Below are 21601 nucleotides of genomic sequence, written 5' to 3'. Positions count from 1 at the left end.
ACTGTACAGTGCATTCTTTCCTTGAAGAACAACATTATCTGGTGATCCCACCTGTTCCTAAGAAAAAGCTAGAAAAGAGGCTGGCTAAGTCCCTAGCAGCTGTAAATAGCATGCTCTGCAATACTGGAATGCAACTGTTATAAAGCTAAAAGAAAAACAATGAAACAGTAACTGGTTACAAATTCTTCAAATGCACCTCAGCATAGACAACTTGGTGGCCCAATCTTTTGTGAGGACGGTTTTGTCAGGTGAATGGAGAGCCTCTAACATGCTTTCCACACACAAAGGTGGCAGCCTTTCATTTTGCTTTTCCTTCCCCTACACTACATTGCTCTAGTTTTTCTAAAATTCTCATAATCCTCTAGCGGTATTTACTGAATTTATTCTCTTATTTAGACTTGTAAGTAACTACAAAACTAACACACACAAAAAAAGAGAAAGGTTCCTTGCATGGAATACAGAGAGCAGAGTTGTGTAAAGGATGCTCATTAGCAACCAGTTATACAGATAGATTCAAAAATGTAAATAAAAACCAAGATTAAAACACAAAACTGAGTTTGACCAATTACTATGTGACCCTTGCAACAGAAACAGATAAGAAACCAATAGTGAAACATGATTACATAATTTAGCTATGGGAAAAACAGCTGTAGAGCAGCCCATGGAAGAAGCACATTAGTACAGCACATTGTTAGTACAAAACTTTCCAAAATGAATCTTGATGCTGGATATGCAAATGCTGTCAACACAATTCTTTAGACTTAGGATCACACAGGCCAAAAAACTGATTTGTTTTAATGGCAAAAAAGGGGACACCAGTTGTTATGCACAACACCACAGAAGCCCTGGGTTTAAAGCCATATATATGTTTAAACACATTTTTTTTCTATTGCCCAACAGGCTCTGAGGCAGTGTTGAGACAAAAGACTAAACCTCACACTCAGTAAAATAGAAATGTCAAACCAGGATCAAGGAGAGCAGCATAAGAGAGAGGTTAAGAGAGCAGGTTCTGGTGTCACAAAGACCTAAGTTAAAACCCCAAGGCACAAATTACTGTGTGACCTTGAACAAATCATTTCACCCAAGTCAATTTCCTCATTTGTAAAATGGAGATAATACTTCATTCAGCCATTGTGAGATTTAAACAAGGTGATTCATATAAAGCCCCAGCCCCTGTACCTGGCACAGAATACATAGGTAAGTAATAATCATCACCATCATCATGATCAAACTGTAAAATTAGCACAATTACTGTCTCAAATAAAGCCAAGAGTTTCCTGGTAGCCAGAGAAAAAAGACAATCACAGTTCGAATCCAGCCTGGGCAACACAGTGAGACCTTGTCTCTTGGGGAAAAAAAAAAGGAAGAAGAAAGAAGACATTCACATATACTAATATAAAGGTGGCTTTTCTTCCCACATTCAGAACATTCTATTTCCTCCTCCTTAATAAAGAACAACTCAGACTAATTCTCTACAGCTATATACAGGAAAGTCTTCAATACAGAAGTTCTTAATTAGGAAGGACAATTTTGTTTCTTTTTTTTTTTTTTTTTTTTGAGACAGGGTCTTTGTCCCCAAGGCTGTAGTGCAATGGCACCATCTCAGCTCATTGCAATCTCTGCCTCCCAGGCTCAAGGAATCCTCCCACCTCAGGCCTCCCAAGGAGCTGGGACCACAGGCACACACCACCACGCCCAGCTAATTTTTGTATTTTTTGTAGGGACGGGGTGTCACCAGGTAGCCCAGGCTAGTCTCGAACTCTTGGGCTCAAGCCATCTGCCCACCTTGGCCTCCCAAAGTGCTGGGATTACGGGCATGAGCCACCATGCCTAGCCAAAAGGATAATTTTCAATGAGATCTGGATTTATGATCTAACTGGTCTGGGGAGTTACAGTTGGTATTGTTGGGGTTGTTTGTTTTGTTTTGGGTTTTCTTTTGTAAATGAGGAATTTAGGAGAGAGGTAGAGGAAGAAAAAGTCTTCGAACCATTCAATACGCCGTTATTCAGTAGAGAAAAATAAAAGGTTGATTGTTAACACTGTCATAATTGATTTAGAAAATGAAGACATGAAAATCAGGTAAAATGTTTTAACTCAGACATAAAAAAAAGAACCAATATAACTGACAGTAAGGTTAAAGTAACCAAACTGATAATAAAAAAAAAAATCCAAGAAAGGGAAGGTGAAAAAATCAATTATTCCCATAGTTTAAGTAACAAATATCCATTCTGTCCTTTTAAGATCATGGCTTAAATTTCCCATTTGCAACCAACTATCTTTGCCTGCTCTTCCGAATATGCCACTAGCTTGAATGTATGCCTTTAATTTGGACTATCTTCTTAACCAAATACATCATTCTAGTTAAAGACAAAAATTAAATCTTGTGCATTACTATTTTTCTAGAATTCATAGGGAAATATTAGTAATTCCATCATTTAAAGAATACATTTCAAAAAAATACTGAGTGGTAATTCTGAAGGAAAAACAGCTCCTCATGAAAATAAATCCATCATAGAAAAATTGTTCAAGGTCAATCAAGCACAAATTTCAAAATAATACGAATTTTGAAATTTTGAGTAAGGGCAGCATTAAGGAGCTGTGAGGTGAAAAACTAAATTCTCAAGGTAAAAAGATACAGAAGTGAAGAAAAGACTTCAGCAAGAAGTACAAACTAGTGTTATCAATTCATGAGTAAATGTGCAAAATTCTAAGTAATAAAAAACTCATGCAATAGATCATCTGTATCAATATTGGGAAATTTAGCAATAGAAAGACTTTCAGGGGCATTTCCAAACATCCCAATATATCTTTCTGTATTACAGATATTACTGCAAAATGAAAGAAGTTAGATGCTCTAATTAACAACTTAGTGGTGAAAGAATGACACCCCCAAAAGAAGCTATGTCACCTAGAGATACTGGACATTTTCTTTTTACTATTTAAGAAACCAGAAGAACCTCCTTCTGCTTTTAAATGCAAATTTACCAATCTTCAAAGCACATTCTGCCCTGTTCCTTTACATAAAACTTACTACAATGTGATCCTTTTCTAGAGAGGACATCATTCAACCGGAAAAATGGCATTAGGACAACCATACACTCTTTGAGTATGTTCAGATCATCACATCCAGTGAGCTGTCACCAGGTACATATCACCTTTTTCAGAGGAGAGACTACTACCAGTGATCAAAATTCTATTTGAAGAAGGAAAACTTGGTTTTGAGGACTATCAGGTCACGAAAGGTTACATACACATTTCAATACCTGCACATGCCCTAGCATCTTAATAATTCAAAAACTCAGCATCCCTTGGTTTTCAAATAACACTATTTACTGGAAACATTCAGAACTTCAATAATAATAGTACAAGTTGCTATTTACCTGTTCATTATATGGTCAAACGAACAAATATAAATGATGTACTGTATAAGCACCTTGGAACGGTGAGAGTTGACGGAGACATACTTCAACTTAATGTATCGGATGATCAAGGTGGAAAAAAAGAACACGTTAAACTGAAAGAGTCAAGAAATAAATAAGCCCCAATAGAGGGATTCATCCCACTGTTAAAGGTTCAAGCTTTCTGCCAAAATCACACTTGGTTTGGGCAACTGTAACTGTTGTCAGATAAATGTAAACAAATAGTGAAGAAGGCTACGGGACATACAGCCTCTTCACAAAAGGCTGGCTAACCTCTAATCTTTCCAAGTTACATATTAATAACTTTAATTTAAAACAACAACAACAACTCTTTTCTAGCTAAGAGAAGTCACATCCAAAATGGGTGATTTTTTTTGGCGATACTTAGTTTACCCCACCCCTTACCCTCAAAGGCAGACCTCAATCTTCCCCACAAGTTGCCAGGCAAGCAGGAACAGAAGCTATAGAAAATGTACTTCGATCTTTGAAAGGCCAGTGTGGATGTTTAAGGAGGAGAAAAAGGACTGCACTGGGTTTACAAAAGCTAGTTACATGTTTTCCAAATGCCTGTGATTAAAGTCCACCAAATGGCATGGCATCAGCCAGCCCCTACCTTCACCTACTCACTGAGAACCCAGACAATGAAGGCGGCAGACCCCTCAAGAACAGAGGCCCACACACGGGACAAAAAAAAAAAAAAAAGTGTCATGCACAGAAATTACACAGCCTGCTTTTTGATAATGGGAAAAAGTAAGTGATGGCAATCTTGTGCTTTAAAATAACCTAGTAGCACTTACTAGTTCAATCCATCCCCAAATCCACGCCACCCTTTCAACTTTGCAATTAAGAGAGAGAAGGAGAAATCCCGGTCAACTCGCCTTGGGGGGTTGGTCTCAGGGTAGAGGACTCAAGTAGGAAGGAGGATGGAGAGAGAAAGAGCAAGCCAATGAAAGAGACCAAAATTTCCCACCTTTCTTAAATTCTTCCAGCATAGCGTCCAACTTGGTGTCATTGAAAACAAAGTGCAAGGGGTGGTTATAAAATTTGGTGATGGTTTTCAGGGGGGTACAGTCATCGGGATCCACGAAGGCCAAGTCTTTGACAAACAGCAGGTCCACGATATTGGAGCGCTCCCCTTCAAACACTGGAATGCGGGTGTAGCCGCTCTCCATGATCTCAGACATGGTGTTGAAGTCCAGGATGGCTTCGCCGGTGATCATGAAGCAGTCCCGGAGTGGGGTCATCACGTCCTCCACCGTCTTGGTGCGGAGCTCCAGCGCCCCTTGGATGATGTTCAGCTCCTCCTTAACGAGGTCGTTGTAGGGATCGGTGACCCGGAGCATCTCCAGCAGTTTTTCCCGGTTATAGACGGTGCCTATCTCCTGGCCCAGGACGCAGTCCAGCAGCTTGCTGACCGGGTAGGAAGCGGGGAAGGTCATCATCATGAAAAACTTGGTGAGGAAGATGGTGTTGGCCCCCACAGCCAGGCCGTGCCGGGAGCAGATGGCCTGGGGCACGATCTCTCCGAAGATGACGATACCGATGGTGGAGACTACCACGGCCACGAGGCCCGAGCCGGCGATGTCGTCGAGCAGGATGGTGAGCGTGGTGTTGACCAGCACGTTGCCCAGCAGCAGTGAGCACAGCAGGTAGTTGCCCTGCCTGCGCACCGGCTCGATGCGCTTGGCGTAATTCTTCTCCTTCTCCGTGCCGCAGTTCTGCACGATGCGCAGCTCCATCGGGTCCAGGGCCATGAGCCCCAGGTTGAGGCCGCTGAACATGCCCGACAGGCACAGCAGCAGCGAAATGAAGATCACCTGCAGCCAGAAGGGCAGCAGGAACTTCTTCTCTTCGCCTACGATCATCTTGGTGTCCTCGCCGTCGTGGTAAATCCAGGTGGTCTCGGCCCACGGGGGCGGCGGGAGCCCGGCTACCCCCGAGCCACCCTTGCCCCCGACGGCGCCACCCGTGGACCCCGAGCCGCCGGCGCCCAGGGCGGGCGTGGAGAGCGACGTGCACAGGTAATAGGACTTGCTCTTCTCCATCTTGCGTAGCGGTTTGATCTCGATCTCGATGATGCCCGAGGTGCGGCGGTTGAGAATGATGTGGGGCAAGATGATGATGTCTGAGGTGCGGATGCCGCAGCGCTGGGGGCCGCTGTCCGGCTCTGGCGGCGCGGGGCCCCCCAGCCCGCGCTCCCCCGGGCTGTGGCGCCGCCGCTCGTGCTCGGTGAAGGCGATGCGGGACCACGTCTCGTTATTGATGTTCTGCCCGTACACCCGCAGCTTGACCCGGGTCCGTTCGCTCACCCGCAGCGCCCCCCCTTCCATGAACGACACGTCGTTCGTGTCCTCCAGTCGCAGCCCGATGATCACCGTCTCCTCATTCTCGCCCACCGCTGCGCAGCCGCCCGCACCGCAGCAGCAGCTCAGCAGGAGCAGCGGCAGCAGCCGCCCCGCAGCCGCCTGCAGGATCCCCCGGCCGCGGGCGCTGAGGCTGCGGCGCGCCGCCATCTTCCAAGTGGGCAGTGCGGCGGCTGCCTGCCCGCCCGCCATCTTTACTTTGGGTTCACAAGCGCCACAGCCAATCATAGGGTGGCTGCTCCAGCTGCGGCTTCATCCTTTCCACCCGGCGGCGCGAGCGCAGGTACCGGCCCCTGGGCGAGACTGCAACGGAGCGTCCGCGGCCAGTGCTCAGCAGTTCGCCTCCCTGACTGACACTGACTCGACCTCAGCCAGCTGAGGAACCCCGAGGCTCGCGGGAGGGAAAGAGGGAGGGAGAGGAGCGCCGGCTGCTCCCGCGAGAGGCAGGCCGACCAGCCAATCACAAGCGGGTGCCCGCCCTCCCAGCCAGGGGGCTGGAATGGCGGCGTGACCGTGTGCCGCTCCGCGGACCAATGGCAAGGTAAGTGGGTGGGGCGACGAGAGCCACCGTCCCCGTCTGCACGCCAAGTTTCCAACTGAAAGGCGCGTGACTCTTGTGTATGTGCGAGGGGAGGGGGCGTGGCCATCTGGGACTCGAGAGCCAGTCAAAGATGAGAGCTGAAGGAAAAGGGGCGTGGCATCCGTCCTGCTGCCAATGGGAAGGAGCCGTCCCTGGGGCCCGCGCTCCCCAGGGGGCCCTGTAGTAGATCCCGGAGCCTGGACCGGCCGGGTTTGGACTAAAGCCCTGCGGCGCAAGGTGGCAGGTTCCCGGTGCACCTGTTACTGGCTCTCCAGTTCTCAATTCGTAGGCACAAAGCCGCGCGCCCTCCTGCCCCGGAAGCCCGAGAAGCCAACTAGAGGCGGCTTGGGATGCACACAGCTTAAAAAGCCGGGGCACCGGCCGCTCTCCCCAACTCCACCTGCGCGGCGCTCCGCCGGGGTAAGCGGCGTCGGTGGCCCCGGCACAGCTGCGGACCAGCAGTCCTCGCGCCTCGAGACTCCTAGGGTACGCGCTCTCTGCGGCTCGCGATCACGTGGCGCCACCTGCGGGCCGCATGAGCGCCCTGCAACGCTTTCCAGGTCGGCGGCGTACCCCAAAAGGTGTGCAGAAGTTACGGATGGAGCGGTCAGGGGGACAGTTCCCCAAGTTTCCTAGTCATAGAACCCCTACATATTATTGCTAGGAGTATATACTTCCTAGACCTTTTCCCATATTTACAGAGTGGGAAGGGCCCCGAATCTGTATTCCCAGCAGGAATTCAGGCAAGTTAAGGAAATGGGAGGGGGCAAGCATCCTAAACAGACCCACAGAGGCTCATTCTTAATCACACTGACCAAACTCTGCTAGGGTCTTAGGTCACTCAAGAGCAAAAAGTTCTGGAAACCTAGCTCCCCAGTACTCCCAACGTCACCTGGAGGTGACGAGGTAGCAGAGTAGCTGCCAAATTGGTCTTTTCCTTGAAACTTAAAACATTCAGGCCGGGCGTTGGTGGCTCACGCTTGTAATCCCAGTACTTTGGGAGGCCGAGGCGGGCGGAGCATGAGGTCAGGAGATCGTAGACCACGGTGAAACCCCGTCTCTACTAAAAATACAAAAAATTAACCGGGCATGGTGGCGGGCGCCTGTAGTCCCAGCTACTCGGAGAGGCTGAGGCAGGAGAATGGCGTGAACCCGGGAGGCGGAGCTTGCAGTGAGCCGAGATCGCGCCACTGCACTCCAGCCTGGGTGACACAGGGAGACTCCGTATCAAAAAAAAAGAAAGAAAAAAGAAGAAACTTAAAACATTCAAAATGTTTAATGTTTCTCTACCTCTTTTGTATTCTACAAGCACATCCCGCGCCCCCCTACCACCGCTTTTGTAAATGCATCAAACGTCTCTGATTAATTTCTGGTATGAGTAATTTCTGGAATGATTGCAGTGGCCTCCTAACTGATCTTTCCTCTTCGACACCTGTTCCTTTCCCTTCTCAACCCAGCAGCAAGTGATCTTGTCCATGAGATTCTGTTGCTCCCTTGGCTGAAACGCCTCCATTGGCTTCCCATCTCATCCTAGAGAAAGCCAAAGTACCTACAACATCCTACTAGGCTCGAAGGTCTGCTACCTCCCGTTACTTCTCGGACCTCATTACCTGCTGCTCTCCTAGTGGAAGGAGACTGATAATAAGCCAAATTAATTTCTCTCCAAACTGTTTCTCCATCACTCCAGGGATTTTCCCTTGCGAGCCTTTGCACTTACTGTTTGTTTCCTGGGCTTGGGACTTTCTTCCCCCAGATGTCAGCATAGCCTTGTTGTTCACCTCCTTTAGTGCTTTGCTCAAAAGCCATCTGATTTTAAACTTGCGGAAAACACTCCCTCTATGCCGCGTCTACTTTATTTTTCTTGAAAGCAAAGATCACTTTCTAATACACTATGTAAATTATTGATTTGGTTTGTTATCTGTCTTCTTCCACTAGAACTTAAGCTCCCTGAGGGCAGAAAGTGTGCTGTTTGTTCACTGCTGTATCACAGGGGCCTAGAAGAATAGTAGATATATAGATAGATAGATGTATATTATATACATATATATATTTTATATATATATATATATTTTTTTTTTTTTTTTTGAGAGAGAGAGACGGAGTCTCATTCTGGCACCCAGGCTGGAGTGCAGTGGTGCGATCTCGGCTCACTGCAACCTCTGCCTCCTAGGTTCAAAGGATTCTCTCTTGCCTCAGCTTCCCAAGTAGCTGGGACTACAGGCATGCACCACTTCGCCCAGCTAATTTTTGTATTTTTAGTAGAGACGAGATTTCACTATATGTTGGCTAGGCTGGTCTCAAACTCCGGACCTCAGGTGATCCACCCATTTGGGCCTCCCAAAGTGCCTGGATTACAGGCATGAGCCACCACACCTGGCCCTAGATATTCTTTATTCTTTTTTTAAAACAAACAAACAAAACAGGGTCTCGCTGTGTCATCCAGGCGGGAGTGCAGTGGCACAATCATGGCTCACTGCAGTCTCCACTTCCTGGGCTCAGCCTCCCAAGTAGCTGGGACTACCGGCACATGCCACCACATCTGCCTAATTTTTTTTTTAATTTTTAGTAGAGACAGGGTTTCACCATGTTCCCAGGCTGGTCTCAAACTTCTTGCCTCAAGAGATCCTCCTTACTTGGCCTCCCAAAGTGCTGGGATTACATGTATGAGCCACCAGGCCTGGCCAATGATAGATATTCAAAACAATATATGTAGAATGTTAAATAAATGAAAGTATTTATTCTGATTATTTTAAACAATGTCCTGAATCTAGTTTCCAGCCCTTCCATTTCTGATGCTGCTTCCTCTACCTCAAGTCTCATACTGCTATATTTGAAAAGTAAGTTCAGATGAAGAAAACCACCCACAGGCTCAGGCTTGGCATGCATTTATAAGAATGGCATTATGGAAGTTTCCCAAGAAAAAAATGATTTTTAAGGATATTTGGCAAAGGTTAAGGATAGACATGATCCTTCTAACTCAGTGGATTGAAAATAAACCATTTTAACTTCATAAAAAGTGGAAATACTACAAATGTTTTTAAGGGAGCTAAGAGAGAAGACAGGCTCTCAAATGCTGAAAGTACATGTGTGGAATAGGAGTGAAGTCAGGGGAGGAGGAGCTTGCCAACCCTACAGACATTTCCTGTGCATTTCAGAGAAAGCTACAACAGGAAAATGTGACATTCAGCAATTTAGAAGCAAGTTAGAAATTCAGGACTTCATAGAAGAAAAGGTCAGAAAGGACACCCAGACAACTTACAATATTAAAAAAAAAAAAAACTCAAATTCACACAGAGGGTTGCTGAATGATCCTGGATGGTTGGTGGGGGTTTATACTCTTCATGTATACTCAAGACACACAGAGCAATCTAGATGCCTAAGTCAAGTAATTGTTCCTTAGCAAGAGGGATCTTCAAGTTTGGAGGCTTTTTGGCTTCAGTAGTTTCTCTTCTTTTTTTTTTTTTGGTGGGGGGGAAGGAGTTTTGCTCGTCACCCAGGCTAAAGTGCAGTGCAGCAGCATGATCTCAGCTCACTGCAAGCTCTACCTCCCAAGTTCAAGCAATTCTCCTGCCTCAGCCTCCCAAGTAGCTGAGATTACAGGAGCCTGCCACCACGCCCGGCTAATTTTTTGTATTTTTAGTAGAGACGGGGTTTTGCCATGTTGGGCAGGCTGGTCTCGAACTCCTGACCTCAGGTGATCTGCCTGCCTCGGCTTCCCAAAGTGCTGGGATTACAGGCGTGAACCACCATGCCCAGCCGTTACCCTCTTTAGTGAGGACCTGCTATAGAGCAGGCTTATGGTGACTTCCAGGGGCTTCCCAGCCCGTCCATTTGTTTAAATGGAGGGCAAGGTCAACACCTGCCTCTAGGGATCTCTTCTGAAATCTGGAAGAAAAACAAAAATGAGGCTCTTGAATTATGATATTTCACCTCCATAAAGGGGGACAAAAGGCCCAAGATTGCTAAATGGTTGCTGCTGCTGCCCAATCCTATTTAAGTTCTGACGGTCTGACCTTGGGCAAGTCATTTAGATAAAGCTAGAACCACATACCTTCCCTAACTAACCCTCTCTTTCCAGAATCCTTCACTATATACTAAAAGGGAAAGGTGACTTCAATTTTCTCATCTGCAAAAGATAAGCTCCCAAGTCTGTAGGTTCAGGGATTTAGAAGGCATTGCATCCAGACCTAAAAGTCTTTTAAAGTTTGATAAGTGTGATTTTCTTAAAGATGGCAAATAAAACACTAAATGTCATTCTACACGTTTTGTTGCTGAACATAAAGCTGATTTTATAGAGAAGCTTTTCTTTTTTCCAAAAATTGCCTACTTATAAAAAGTATTCATATTTATTGCTTCAACGGTATCATTTCTTTTTTCTTTTTAGGGAACAGGGTCTCACTCTGTTGCCCAGACTGGAGTGCAGTGGCACAATCATAGCTCACCGCAGCCTCAAACTCCTGGGCTCAAACTCAAGCAATCTTCCTTCCTCAGCCTCCTGAGTAGCTGAAGCTATAGGCACAAGCTAATGCACCAGGCTCCAACAATGACATTTTAATCACACCAAAACACAAGATCTTGGCTGGCCATGGTGGCTCATGCCTGTAATCCCACGACTTTGGGAGGCTGAGGCAGAAGGATAACTTGAGCCCAGGAGTTCAAGACTAGCCTGGGCAACATAGACACTGTCTACCAAAAATAAAATGAAATGTTAGCTGGGCATTGTGGCATGTTCCTGTAGTCCCAACTACTCAGGAGGCTGACGTGGGAGGATCACTTGAGCCCAGGAGTTCAAGGCTACAGTGAGCTGTGATCGTGCCACTGCACTCCAGCCTGGGTGACAGAATGAGACCCTATCTCAGAAAAAAAAAAAAAAAAAAAAGGGCTGGGCATGATGGTGCATGCCTGTAATCCCAGCACTTTGGGAAGCTGAGGCAGGTAGATCACCTGAGGTCAGGAGTTCAAGAACAGTCTGGCCAACATGGTGAAACCCTGTCTCTACTAAAAATACTAAAATTAGCCGGGTGTGGTGGTGGGCGCCTGTAATCCCAGCTACTCGGGAGGCTGAGGCAGGAGAATCGCTTGAACCCGGGAGGCGGAGATTGTAGTGAGCCGAGATGGCGCCACTGTACTCCAGCCTGGGTAACAGTAAGACTGTCTGAAACAAACAACCCCACAAGATCTGAGGAAAAACAGGAACTAGGAAAATGCTGGAGTTAACCACACTTTCCATAGAGTCAAATCTGTATCAAATCTGTTCACCCTGAGAGGGATTTCTCTGAAGCAACACTATCCACTTGCTCAAATACATAGAACCCTTTTAGCTAAGATTTTTTCACAACAGTTAAAAAAAAAAGTAAAATAAAATCTGCAACACCATTTACCATTTCAAGAAGAGTTTTCAGGCCTCTTATTTAGGGCTTTCCCATTTTCCTCCTTTTGCTAAATATTTTCTGAACATTGTTACTAGGTAGGACAGAAAAATGTGGCTTTTTGATGGAGTTGTGGGAAAAGCATCCTTCTTTGAGAAGGGCCCCCCACACTCCTTGGGTGCTGCTGTTCCTGGGAATGGGGCTGTCAGGTGCCCACATGGGAGGTCTTCTGTGCTCTGAGCTGGCACTCCCTCCCTTTCTCCACTGCCTCCTTGACCCTACTGGGCCACTCAGAGAACAGTTCTGCTGCTAAAAGTCCACTGTTTGCCCTACTCCAGCACCCCTGCTCTCTGACTGCCAAGCCCTGCCACTGTGAGATTTTCTAGAATCTTCTAGAACGCTCTTTATGCCTGTTTCTTCCAGCCTCCAGCTCAGGTGTGGACAAGGGTGTAAGCAAGGCTCTGAGCTTGGTTATCCTTATCACTGTGACTAAAACACTCAACCCAGGCCATGCTTTTAGGGAAGCAGTTCACTTCTATATAGAAGTTTTAAAATGTTGAACCATATGAATCTTACCTATTCAAAAGACTAATTTAAAATTACATTTGGGAAGTGAGAAACAGGTGGGAAATAAAGAAGACTCTGACAGGAGGATGGTAACTAGGAATAAGATGCCAGGAAAACAAATAGGTCCGGAATGTCCAATTCTGAGCCCTCCCATAAGACTCAGACCTGCAGGGTGCTGACACCAGAGCTTCCATTTATGACTCTAGTCATAAAATATCAGCTTTCCCATACCAGCTGCGCTCATTCCCATGGTCTTTTCTCCACAGCCTCTGAAGCTGGGCTAAAATTCTACTCCAATAAGTCAAATCCCCCCATGCAAAGACAAAACAACATGTCAGTGGGAGAAACAAAACAAAACCGCCCCTATTTTTAGTTCCTCTGAGATATCTATTTTTTTTTTTTATATTTTAACACCTCTGCTGGCAGGAACCTATTTATTTTAAATATCACTAAACTGAAGATTTAACTTATTTGTTCCCATTTAGTAATACATTGCTTCAATTTTCTATGTCCTCTTTAAATTTTAAATAAAAAGTTTGTGTTTTCTCACCTCATTTAGTTTTCCCCTTTTATTTGTAAATTTATCAACTAATATATATTGTATATTTAATAACTTCCAAACCGTGTACTAGGCACTGCAGAGCTGCAATATGGAATCAGGGGTTACCCTAAAAACTTACTAGCAAGGAAGTTAGCAAATGTGTACATAAATAACTACATAATACAAGATAGAGCATCAAATGTCTTAAAAAGAAGTAAAATAAAGGGGAAGGATTGAAGAACTTTGAGGAATAGAAGTTTTAGTTATATGCCATGTCAGAGCTATTCCAAAAAGGGTGTCTTAGTGTGCTCGTGGTGCCATAACAAAATACTGTAGACAGTGTATCAGTCAGGGTTCCCTAGAGGGACAGAACTTATATATATATATATATATATATATATATATATATATATATATATCCTTTATATATATATATCCTTTATATATATATCCTTTATATAGATATATATCCTTTATATATATATATCCTTTATATAGATATATATCCTTTTTATATATATATCCTTTTTATATATATATCCTTTATATATAGAGAGAGCCTTTATATATATATAGCCTTTATATATATATAGCCTTTATATATATATAGCCTTTATATATATATAGCCTTTATATATATATATAGCCTTTATATATATATATATAAATGAGTTTATTAAGTATTAACTTAAACGATCACGAGGTCCCACAATTGGCTGTCTGCAAGCTTGAGAAGCGAGGAGACCCAATCTGAATCTCCAAATTGAAGAACTTGGAGTCCAATGTTGGAGGGCAGGAAGTATCCAGCACAGGAGAAAGAGGTAGGCTGGGAGGCTAGGCCAGTCTCACATTTTCACGTTTTTCTGCCTGCTTTATATTCGCTGGCAACTGATTAGATTGTGGCCACCAGATTAAGGGTGGGTCTGCCTTCCCCAGCCCGCTGACTCAAATGTTAATCTCCTTTGGCAACACCCTCACAGACCCACCCAGGAACAATACTTTGCATCCTTCAATCAAGTTGACACTCAGTATTAATGATAACAGGGCTGGGTGTGGTGGCTCACGCGTGTAATCCTAGCACTTTGGGAGGCCAAGGCAGGTGGATTGCCTGAGCTCAGGAGTTAGAGACCAGACTGGGCAACACAGTGAAACCCAGTCTCTACTAAAATACAAAAAATTAGCCAGGCGTGGCGGTGTGCGCCTGTAGTCCCAGCTACTTGGGAGGCTGAGGCAGGAGAATTGCTAGAACCAGGAGGCGGAGATTGCAGTGAGCGGAGATTGCAGTGAGCCGAGATTGTGCCACTGCATTCCAGCTTGGGCGACAGAGTGAGACTCCGTCTCTCAAAAAACAAACAAACAAACAAACAAACAAACCATAACAGACGGGTTGGCCTATACAATGGACACTGTTCTGGAGGCTAAAAGTTCCAGATCAAGGTCCAACAGGGTGAGTTTCCAGGGAAGCCTCTCTTCCTGGCTTGCAGACAGCCACTTTGTCCTCATATGGACTTTCCTCTATATGTGCACGGAGAGAGCCAGCTCTCTGGTGTCTCTTCTTTTTTTTTTGAGACGGAGTCTTGCTCTGTCGCCCAGGCTGGACTGCAGTGGCGCGATCTCAGCTCACTGCAAGCTCCACCTCCCGGGTTCACGCCATTCTCCTGCCTCAGCCTCCCAAGTAGCTGGGATTACAGGCGCCCGCCACCACGCCCGGCTAATTTTTTGTATTTTTTTTTAGTAGAGACGGGGTTTCACCGTGTTAGCCAAGATGGTCTCGATCTCCTGACCTCGTGATTCGCCCGCCTCGGCCTCCCAAAGTGCTGGGATTACAGGCGTGAGCCATTGCGCCCGGCCTAGGTGTTTCTTCTTGTAAGGACACTAGGCGCCTGGATCAGGGCCCCACCCTGATGACCTATGTTAACCTTAAGTACTTCCTTAGAGGTTCCATCTTCAAATACAGTCACCTTGTGGGCTTCAATGTATGAATTTTGGGGGGACACGGACATTCGGTCCCCACCAAAGGGATTGAAAGATAAGAAAGAAGCCAGGCACGGTGGCTCACGCCTGCAATCCCAGCACTTTGAGAGGCTGAGGTGGGTGGGTCACGAGGTCAAGGGTTCAAGACCAGCCTGGCCAACATGGTGAAACCCCATCTCTAATAAAAATACAAAAATTAGCCAGGCGTGGTGGCGGGTGCCTGTAATCCCAGCTACTTGGGAGGCTGAGGCAGGAGAATCAATCCCAGGAGGCAGAAGTTTGCAGTGAGCCAAGATCATGCCACTGCACTCCAGCCTGGGCAAAAGAGCAAGACTCCGTCAAAAAAAATAAAAATAAAATAAGAAAGAAGAAGGCATTCTACTGGAGAGAAAAGTATGAGGTGAGGTTGGAAAGGGAACAGCATTTTTGGAACACCACATGGTTGAACGTGGTTCAATAGCCAATGAAGAGGAACAGCAGAAATAGTGTTGGAAACTTGGTTGGATGTCAGTTTGTGGTGCGTTGAATGCCAAGTTTAGGACTTTAGATTTCATTCTGTAGGTATCCAGGAGTTATAGTAAAAAGTTTTAAGTAGAAAGGCTGTATTACAGGAAGATTAACCTGACAGGTAGCACTGCAATGATGTTGAGGTCCTGCCGACCTAGGAATTTAGGAAACTCCTGCCACTCAAAGTAGAAAAAACCTAAACTGTTTACAATGCACTTTCTCATATATTATCTTGGACTGACCTTCACAATTAGAACTAAGAGCTATGCCACTTCTCCAGCCATATGCAGGACAAAGAACCAAAGATAACTATCTCATGTCACAGGAGCCAGAAGAAAACCAAGGTGGGGCATCACAGCCTCTGTTCAGGAAGTCCACACCTGGATTGGCAATACTACTGCTGTGGTCTCTGTAGTAATCTTGAATCTTAAAGCAAATGCAAGGTTTCCCAGGTTGGCCTGGACTCCTGATCATAGGCCAGACTTCCTGATACTAATTTTTTTAACTTAAAAACATTTTTGACATATAATAAATACATAAAAGTGCATAAAACATAAATGTACAGTATAATAGCTGAACACATAACATATCATCTAAAACAGAACCCCCTTGAAAATGAAAAAAGGCTACTATTAATATTTAACCTGGCTGGGCATGGTGGCTCACGCCTGTAATCCCAGCACTTTGGGAGGCCAAGGCAGGTGGATTACCTGAGGTCAGGAGTTTGAGACCAGTCTGGCCAATATGGCGAAACCATGTCTCTACTAAAAATATAAAAATTAGTTGGGTGTGGTGGTGGGCGCATGTAATCTCAGCTACTTGGGAGGCAGAGGCAGGAGAATAGCTGGAATCCGGGAGGCAGAGGTTGCAGTGAGCTGAGATCATGCCACTGCAGTCCAGCCTTGGTGACAGAGCAAGACTCCGTGTCAAAAAAAAAAAAAAAATGTAACCTGGTTTGAGGCTTAAACTGGGACAGCCCCAGGCAGACTATGTTCACTTGATAATTATCATGGTAAAGGTGACCACCCCCTAGTCAAGAAAACCCCTATATATCCCTTCTAGACCACTAGACTACACACCTCTCCCTCTAATCCAGATGTATCCACTATCCTTACTTTTTTTTTTTTTTTTTTTTTTTGGAGACAGATTCTTGCTCTGTTGCCTAGGCTGGAGGGCAGTGGTGCAATCTTGACTCACTGCAACCTCCACCTCCCGGGTTCAAGCAATTCTCCCACCTCAGCCTCCTGAGTACCTGGAATTACAGGTGCACACCACCACGCCCAGCTAATTTTTGTATTTTTAGTAGAGATGGGGTTTCGCCATGTTAGACAGGCTAGTCTCAAACTCCTAATCTCAAGTGATCTGCCGGCCTCAGTCTCCCAAAGTTCTGGGATTACAGGTGTGAGCCACCGCACCCCTGGCCACTATCCTTACTTTTATAGTAATCATTTCCCTTTTTAGTTGCTATATTCTTAAATTTAGGAAAATTCCCTAAAGGAAAACAAGGACAAACCATTTAATACAATGGTATAAGAGTCAGAACAAGTTCTGGCCTTTGTTCTAACATTTATTAGAATGTGATCCCGGCCAGGCACGGTGGCTCATGCCTGTAATCCCCACACTTTGGGAGGCCGAGGCAGGTGGATCACTTGAGCCCAAGAGTTCCAGACCAGCCTGCGTACCACAGGAAGACCCTGTCTCCACAAAAAATACAAAAATTAGCTCTGTGATGGTGGCGCATGCTTGTAGTCCCTGCTACTCGGAAGGCTGAGATGGGAGGATCACTTGAGCCCAAGAGGCAGAGGTTGCAGTAAGCCCAGATCTCCCCTCTGCACTCCAGCCTCGGTGACAGAACAAGACCCTGTCTCAAAAACAAACAAAAAAAGTGATCCCATCATTTAAACCATTTGAATATACTCAGCCTCAGTTTTCTGTAAAATTAGAAAAATCAGCATTGTGAGGGAGGCATAAGGGAGTTTAGTAAAGAAACAACGTGGGGTATTTGTCTGGTTTTTATCACACACAAACCAATGAATCTTCCTCATAACCATGAGAAATCACCATCTTTAAAGGGTTGCACCGGCTTCATGGGCTCCTGCTACATTATTTAAAAGCAAAAATAAGAATACCTCCTTCATAGCATTTCCTTAGTTAGATCCAGTTGAAAGGAATAATAAGGTTAATTTTAAAAAGAAAATAAGGACAGTTAATAAAAGATTAACTACAAAGCCTAGAAGCCACACGAATCATTCTGCACTTGCTGTGCAAACCTCTCCTCCCTGGCAACTTGACATTTGCTTTCCAGCGTAGGCTCATTTAATATTCACAAAGAAAGTTATGTGATGGGAGCTTGTTAACTCTGAGAACAGAGAGTAAACTGTCCAGGCCACTTCACCTGACACAATTAGGCTCTGAGTTGTAGGTCACATTACCATAAGCAGCTCTAGCACTCTCTGGTGTCCTCCTGCGAGCATCCCTGCAAAGCTCCATGTGCCCTTCTTGGCTATTGCTTGTAATGAATTAAATATATGTTAGTGTCATAGATTAGGTCACTGACTTCCATCATCTGAGGTATGATAGAAAAAAACCTCACTTGTAACATTGATGAAACTGTACTAATTCTAATACTTAAAAAAGGGCCACAAACTCAAAGGCCTACAGGGGTGAGTGAAGTTGACTTGAGGTGGGGATGGTGGCAAACTGTCTAAAGTGACATGCCCTGTCTGAAGGGGAACCCATTACTCAGCCATGGCCATCACAACTATGCAGAAATGTAGGGCTGCTGTTGCCAGCATTTTCAATTTTTCAAGAAGCCCCAAATTCATTCATTCATATATATATATATATATATATATATATATTTTTTTTTTTTTTTTTTTTTTTTTTTTAGACGGAGTCTTGCTCTGTCACCCAGGCTGGAGTGCAGTGGTGTGATCTCAGGTCACTGCAACCTCTGCCTCCTGGGTTCAAGCGATTCTCCTGCCTCAGCCTCCCGAGTAGCTGAGACTCCAGGCATGCACCACCACGCCTGGCTAATTTTTGTATCTTTAGTAGAGACGGGTTTCACCATGTTGGCCAGGCTAGTTTCGAACTCCTGATCCGCCCACCTCGGCTTCCCAAAGTGTTGGGATTACAGGCATGAGCCACTGCGCCCAGCCCAAATTCATATTTTATACAGAATTTTCTGATTTATAAATGTGGGCAACTGATTGTAAAAAATTGGAAAAAACACTGTGACCTCCACAGAATCTGGACCCATAAATCTGTTTTTACATATGGAAGAGAACTTGAGAGTCTTCCAAGTTCAATGCCTTCACTTGACAGATGGAGAAAGTGAATCCCAAAGTGGACAAATTACGTTCCTATGGCCAAATAACTAGTTCAGCGGCAGAGCCGGATCTAAAAGAATACTTGCTTCCTGTCTCCTGCATCACTTTTCACTCCACCAATGAGAAAAAGGTTAGTGGCTTTAGGCCTAGTTTAAAAGTTAGAGATGAGCTCACTGGCATGTGCCTGCAGTCCCAGCTACCTGGGAGGCTGAGATGGGAGGATCACTTGAGCCCAGAAGTTCAAGTCTGGCCCAGACAAGATAGCAAGACCCCATTTCTAAAAAAAAAAAAAGTTATCAGACCCAAGTCTGGATTACAGTGTGCCTAGAACATCATTGACTGGCCAGTCTACATTTTTACTCTCTCTGGCTTATGAGGCATCATGCTACTATATGAGGCAATGAAGTAGTATTAAGGCAGAATATTTTGGTTCTAAATTGATCTCCCCCCTCACCTGGAGCATTGCACTGCAGCATGGCCCTGCCACATGGAAGGTGGGGCCACCATGTTCCCATTGCGGAAAGGAATTGTTACAATTGTGAGTCCAACACAAGCAAGGCTCACTCAGCAGGAGGAAATTAAGTACAAAACTTACATTCGCATAACACTCCTATTAACCTCAGTGGGAGTTGTGCTTTCAGGAATTGCAGGGTCAGCAGTTGAACAGAAACTGGAATGAAGCAGTAAAGCTCATCATAGGTTGTTGTTAGGATAGTATAATTTCAGCTTCATATTTGCAAAAGAATTTTTTTTTTTTTTTTTTGAGAGACAAGGTCTTGCTCTGTCACCCAGGTTGGAGTGCAGTAGCATGATCATAGCTTACTGTAACCTCAAAAAGAGTTCATTTTTACCCTAGTGAGATCTCCCTCTACTGACTCTCAGGGCAGGGCCTACAGAAGAACCTTTGTTTGGACCCAAATTGTGGTGCGTGGTTGAAGAAAATTGGCAAATCACAGAAGTCAGGACAGGTACCAACAAAGTTTAGAAAATACACTCAGCAGTTTTTGTCCTCTTGGCCCATGGGGTTCATAATATTCCATTTTAGCAACCAGTGCCTAGGACAGTGCCTGGTACACAAGAGATAATACTATTTAGTGAATGAATGAAAGAAAGGATAGACAGTTCCCATACCTTGCCAGACTCATTTAATACAATTCCCATCTTAACATGGCAGAATGAGTGACTACCTCAGCTGCTTCCCTGGAGCCATCCAAGTAAAGGCCAAGAATAAATAGGAGGAGCAGGCTCTGGGGCTGTCTTGGCACAAAGCCATGCCCTTTTCAGCTATGCATGGCTGGATGTGGGGGTGGGGGCCTGTTGAGGCTACTGCTGGGCCTCCCTGAGTTGGTAAGCTGAAAAGTTTCTGCAGCCTTCCATGATTTTTTTTTTTTTAATTTTTATTTTTTAGGCTGGGCACAGTGGCTCACACCTGTAATCCCAGAACTTTGGGAGGCCAAGGCAGGTGGATCATGAGGTCAGGAGTTTGAGACCACCCTGGCTAACATGGTGAAAGCTCGTCTCTACTAAAAATACAAAAATTAGCCAGGTGTGGTGGTGTGTGCCTGTAATCTCAGCTACTCGGGAGGCTGAGGCAGGAGAATCACTTGAACCTGGGAGGCGGAGGTTGCAGTGAGCCAAGATCATGCCACTGCACTCCAGCCTGAGCGACAGAGCAAGACTCCGTCTTGAAAAAAAATAAAAATAAAAAAATATAAAATTTTTATTTTTTAGAGATGGGGTCTTGCTAAGTTGCCCAGCCCAATCCCATTACTCAACATCTTTTTGGGGAACTGAGAGTTCAGAAGGACAAGTAAAAAGCTAATACCCTCTCCTTGTAAATGCCAAAAAGCCCAATAAACCAAATAAACAAAACACCCCCCGCTTTTTTTTTCCTGAGACAGAGTCTCGCTCTGCCACCCAAGTTGGAGTGCAGTGGTGTGATCTTGGCTCACTGCAACCTCCACTTCCCAGGCTCACTGCAACCTCCACTTCCCAAGCTCAGCCGAGTCTTGTGCCTCAGCCACCTGAGTAGCTGAGATTATAGGCCTTGGCCACCATGCTTGTCTAATTTTTGTATTTTTAGTAGAGACAGAGTTTTGCCATGTTGGCCAGGCTGGTCTTGAACTCCTGGCCTCAAGTGATCCACTCGCCTCAGCCTCCCAAAGTACTGGGATTACAGGCATGAGCCACCACACCCAGCCAACAGAACACCCTTCAATCAATTCCCCCCAAGCAGGGCCATCTTGTGCTCATGAAGAGCAAAGTATGCTTATTCCAGCTGTACCATTGTAGCTAATGCTGTAATGTACCATTTTCACATTAAAGTAGGTTACGACTAGATAGATACGGCACCCTAGAACCAAGCAAGCATGTTTAAAATTAAGGTCACGGAGGTGAATAGGGCTTAAAAAAATACTACCTAGTTCTTTCCTCTGTCTGTAATAGTAAGTTAGGCTCTATAGCTGAACCTATTCAAAAATCTGAGAATTTCTCCATATTAAACAGCTTTCTTAAAACAGAAGTCTATCCTATGGAATCCATTCCAATGTTTTACATGCCTTAAAATTCTCAAACCCCTAGTCCGAAATCCCCTGGACCATGCCATGCCCCTGGTTGTTTTTGTACTGAGCCCAGGGCAACTGGTTGACATCTTATCAAAACCCTTGATTGGTTGAAGGCTATTTATTTATTTATTTGTATTTATTGTTTTTGAGACAGAGTCTCGCCCTATTACCCAGCCTGGAGTGCAGTGGCGCAATCTCGGGTCACTGGAACCTCCATCCCCTGGGTTCAAGCAATTCTCGTGCCTCAGCCTCGAGTAGCTGGGATTGCAGGCGTGCACCACCACACCCAGCTAATTTTTTGAATTTTTAGTAGCGATAGGGTTTCACCATGTTGTCCAGGCTGGTCTCGAACTCCTGAACTCAAGCAATACACCCACCTCAGCCACCC

General features: G+C 45.1%; 1 protein-coding gene across 2 annotated transcripts in view; it reads right to left on the bottom strand.

Moving 5' to 3' along the window:
* Window positions 1-6197, bottom strand: part of CNNM2 (cyclin and CBS domain divalent metal cation transport mediator 2) — a 159089-nt gene extending 152892 nt beyond the window's left edge. For both annotated transcript variants that reach the window (XM_001171922.8, XM_508008.9), the window contains exon 1: window positions 4390-6197. In XM_001171922.8, the coding sequence (XP_001171922.1) occupies window positions 4390-6010 (1621 nt within the window). In that variant the 5' untranslated portion in view covers window positions 6011-6197. The remainder of the gene's footprint in view (window positions 1-4389) is intronic.
* Between the last annotated feature and the right edge of the window lie 15404 nt (window positions 6198-21601).

This window comes from Pan troglodytes, chromosome 8 (assembly GCF_028858775.2).
Source record: "Pan troglodytes isolate AG18354 chromosome 8, NHGRI_mPanTro3-v2.0_pri, whole genome shotgun sequence".
Classification (NCBI taxonomy): Eukaryota; Metazoa; Chordata; class Mammalia; order Primates; family Hominidae; genus Pan; species Pan troglodytes.
Note: the sequence above shows the minus strand (reverse complement) of the source record. Positions and strands in the feature narration are given on the sequence as shown.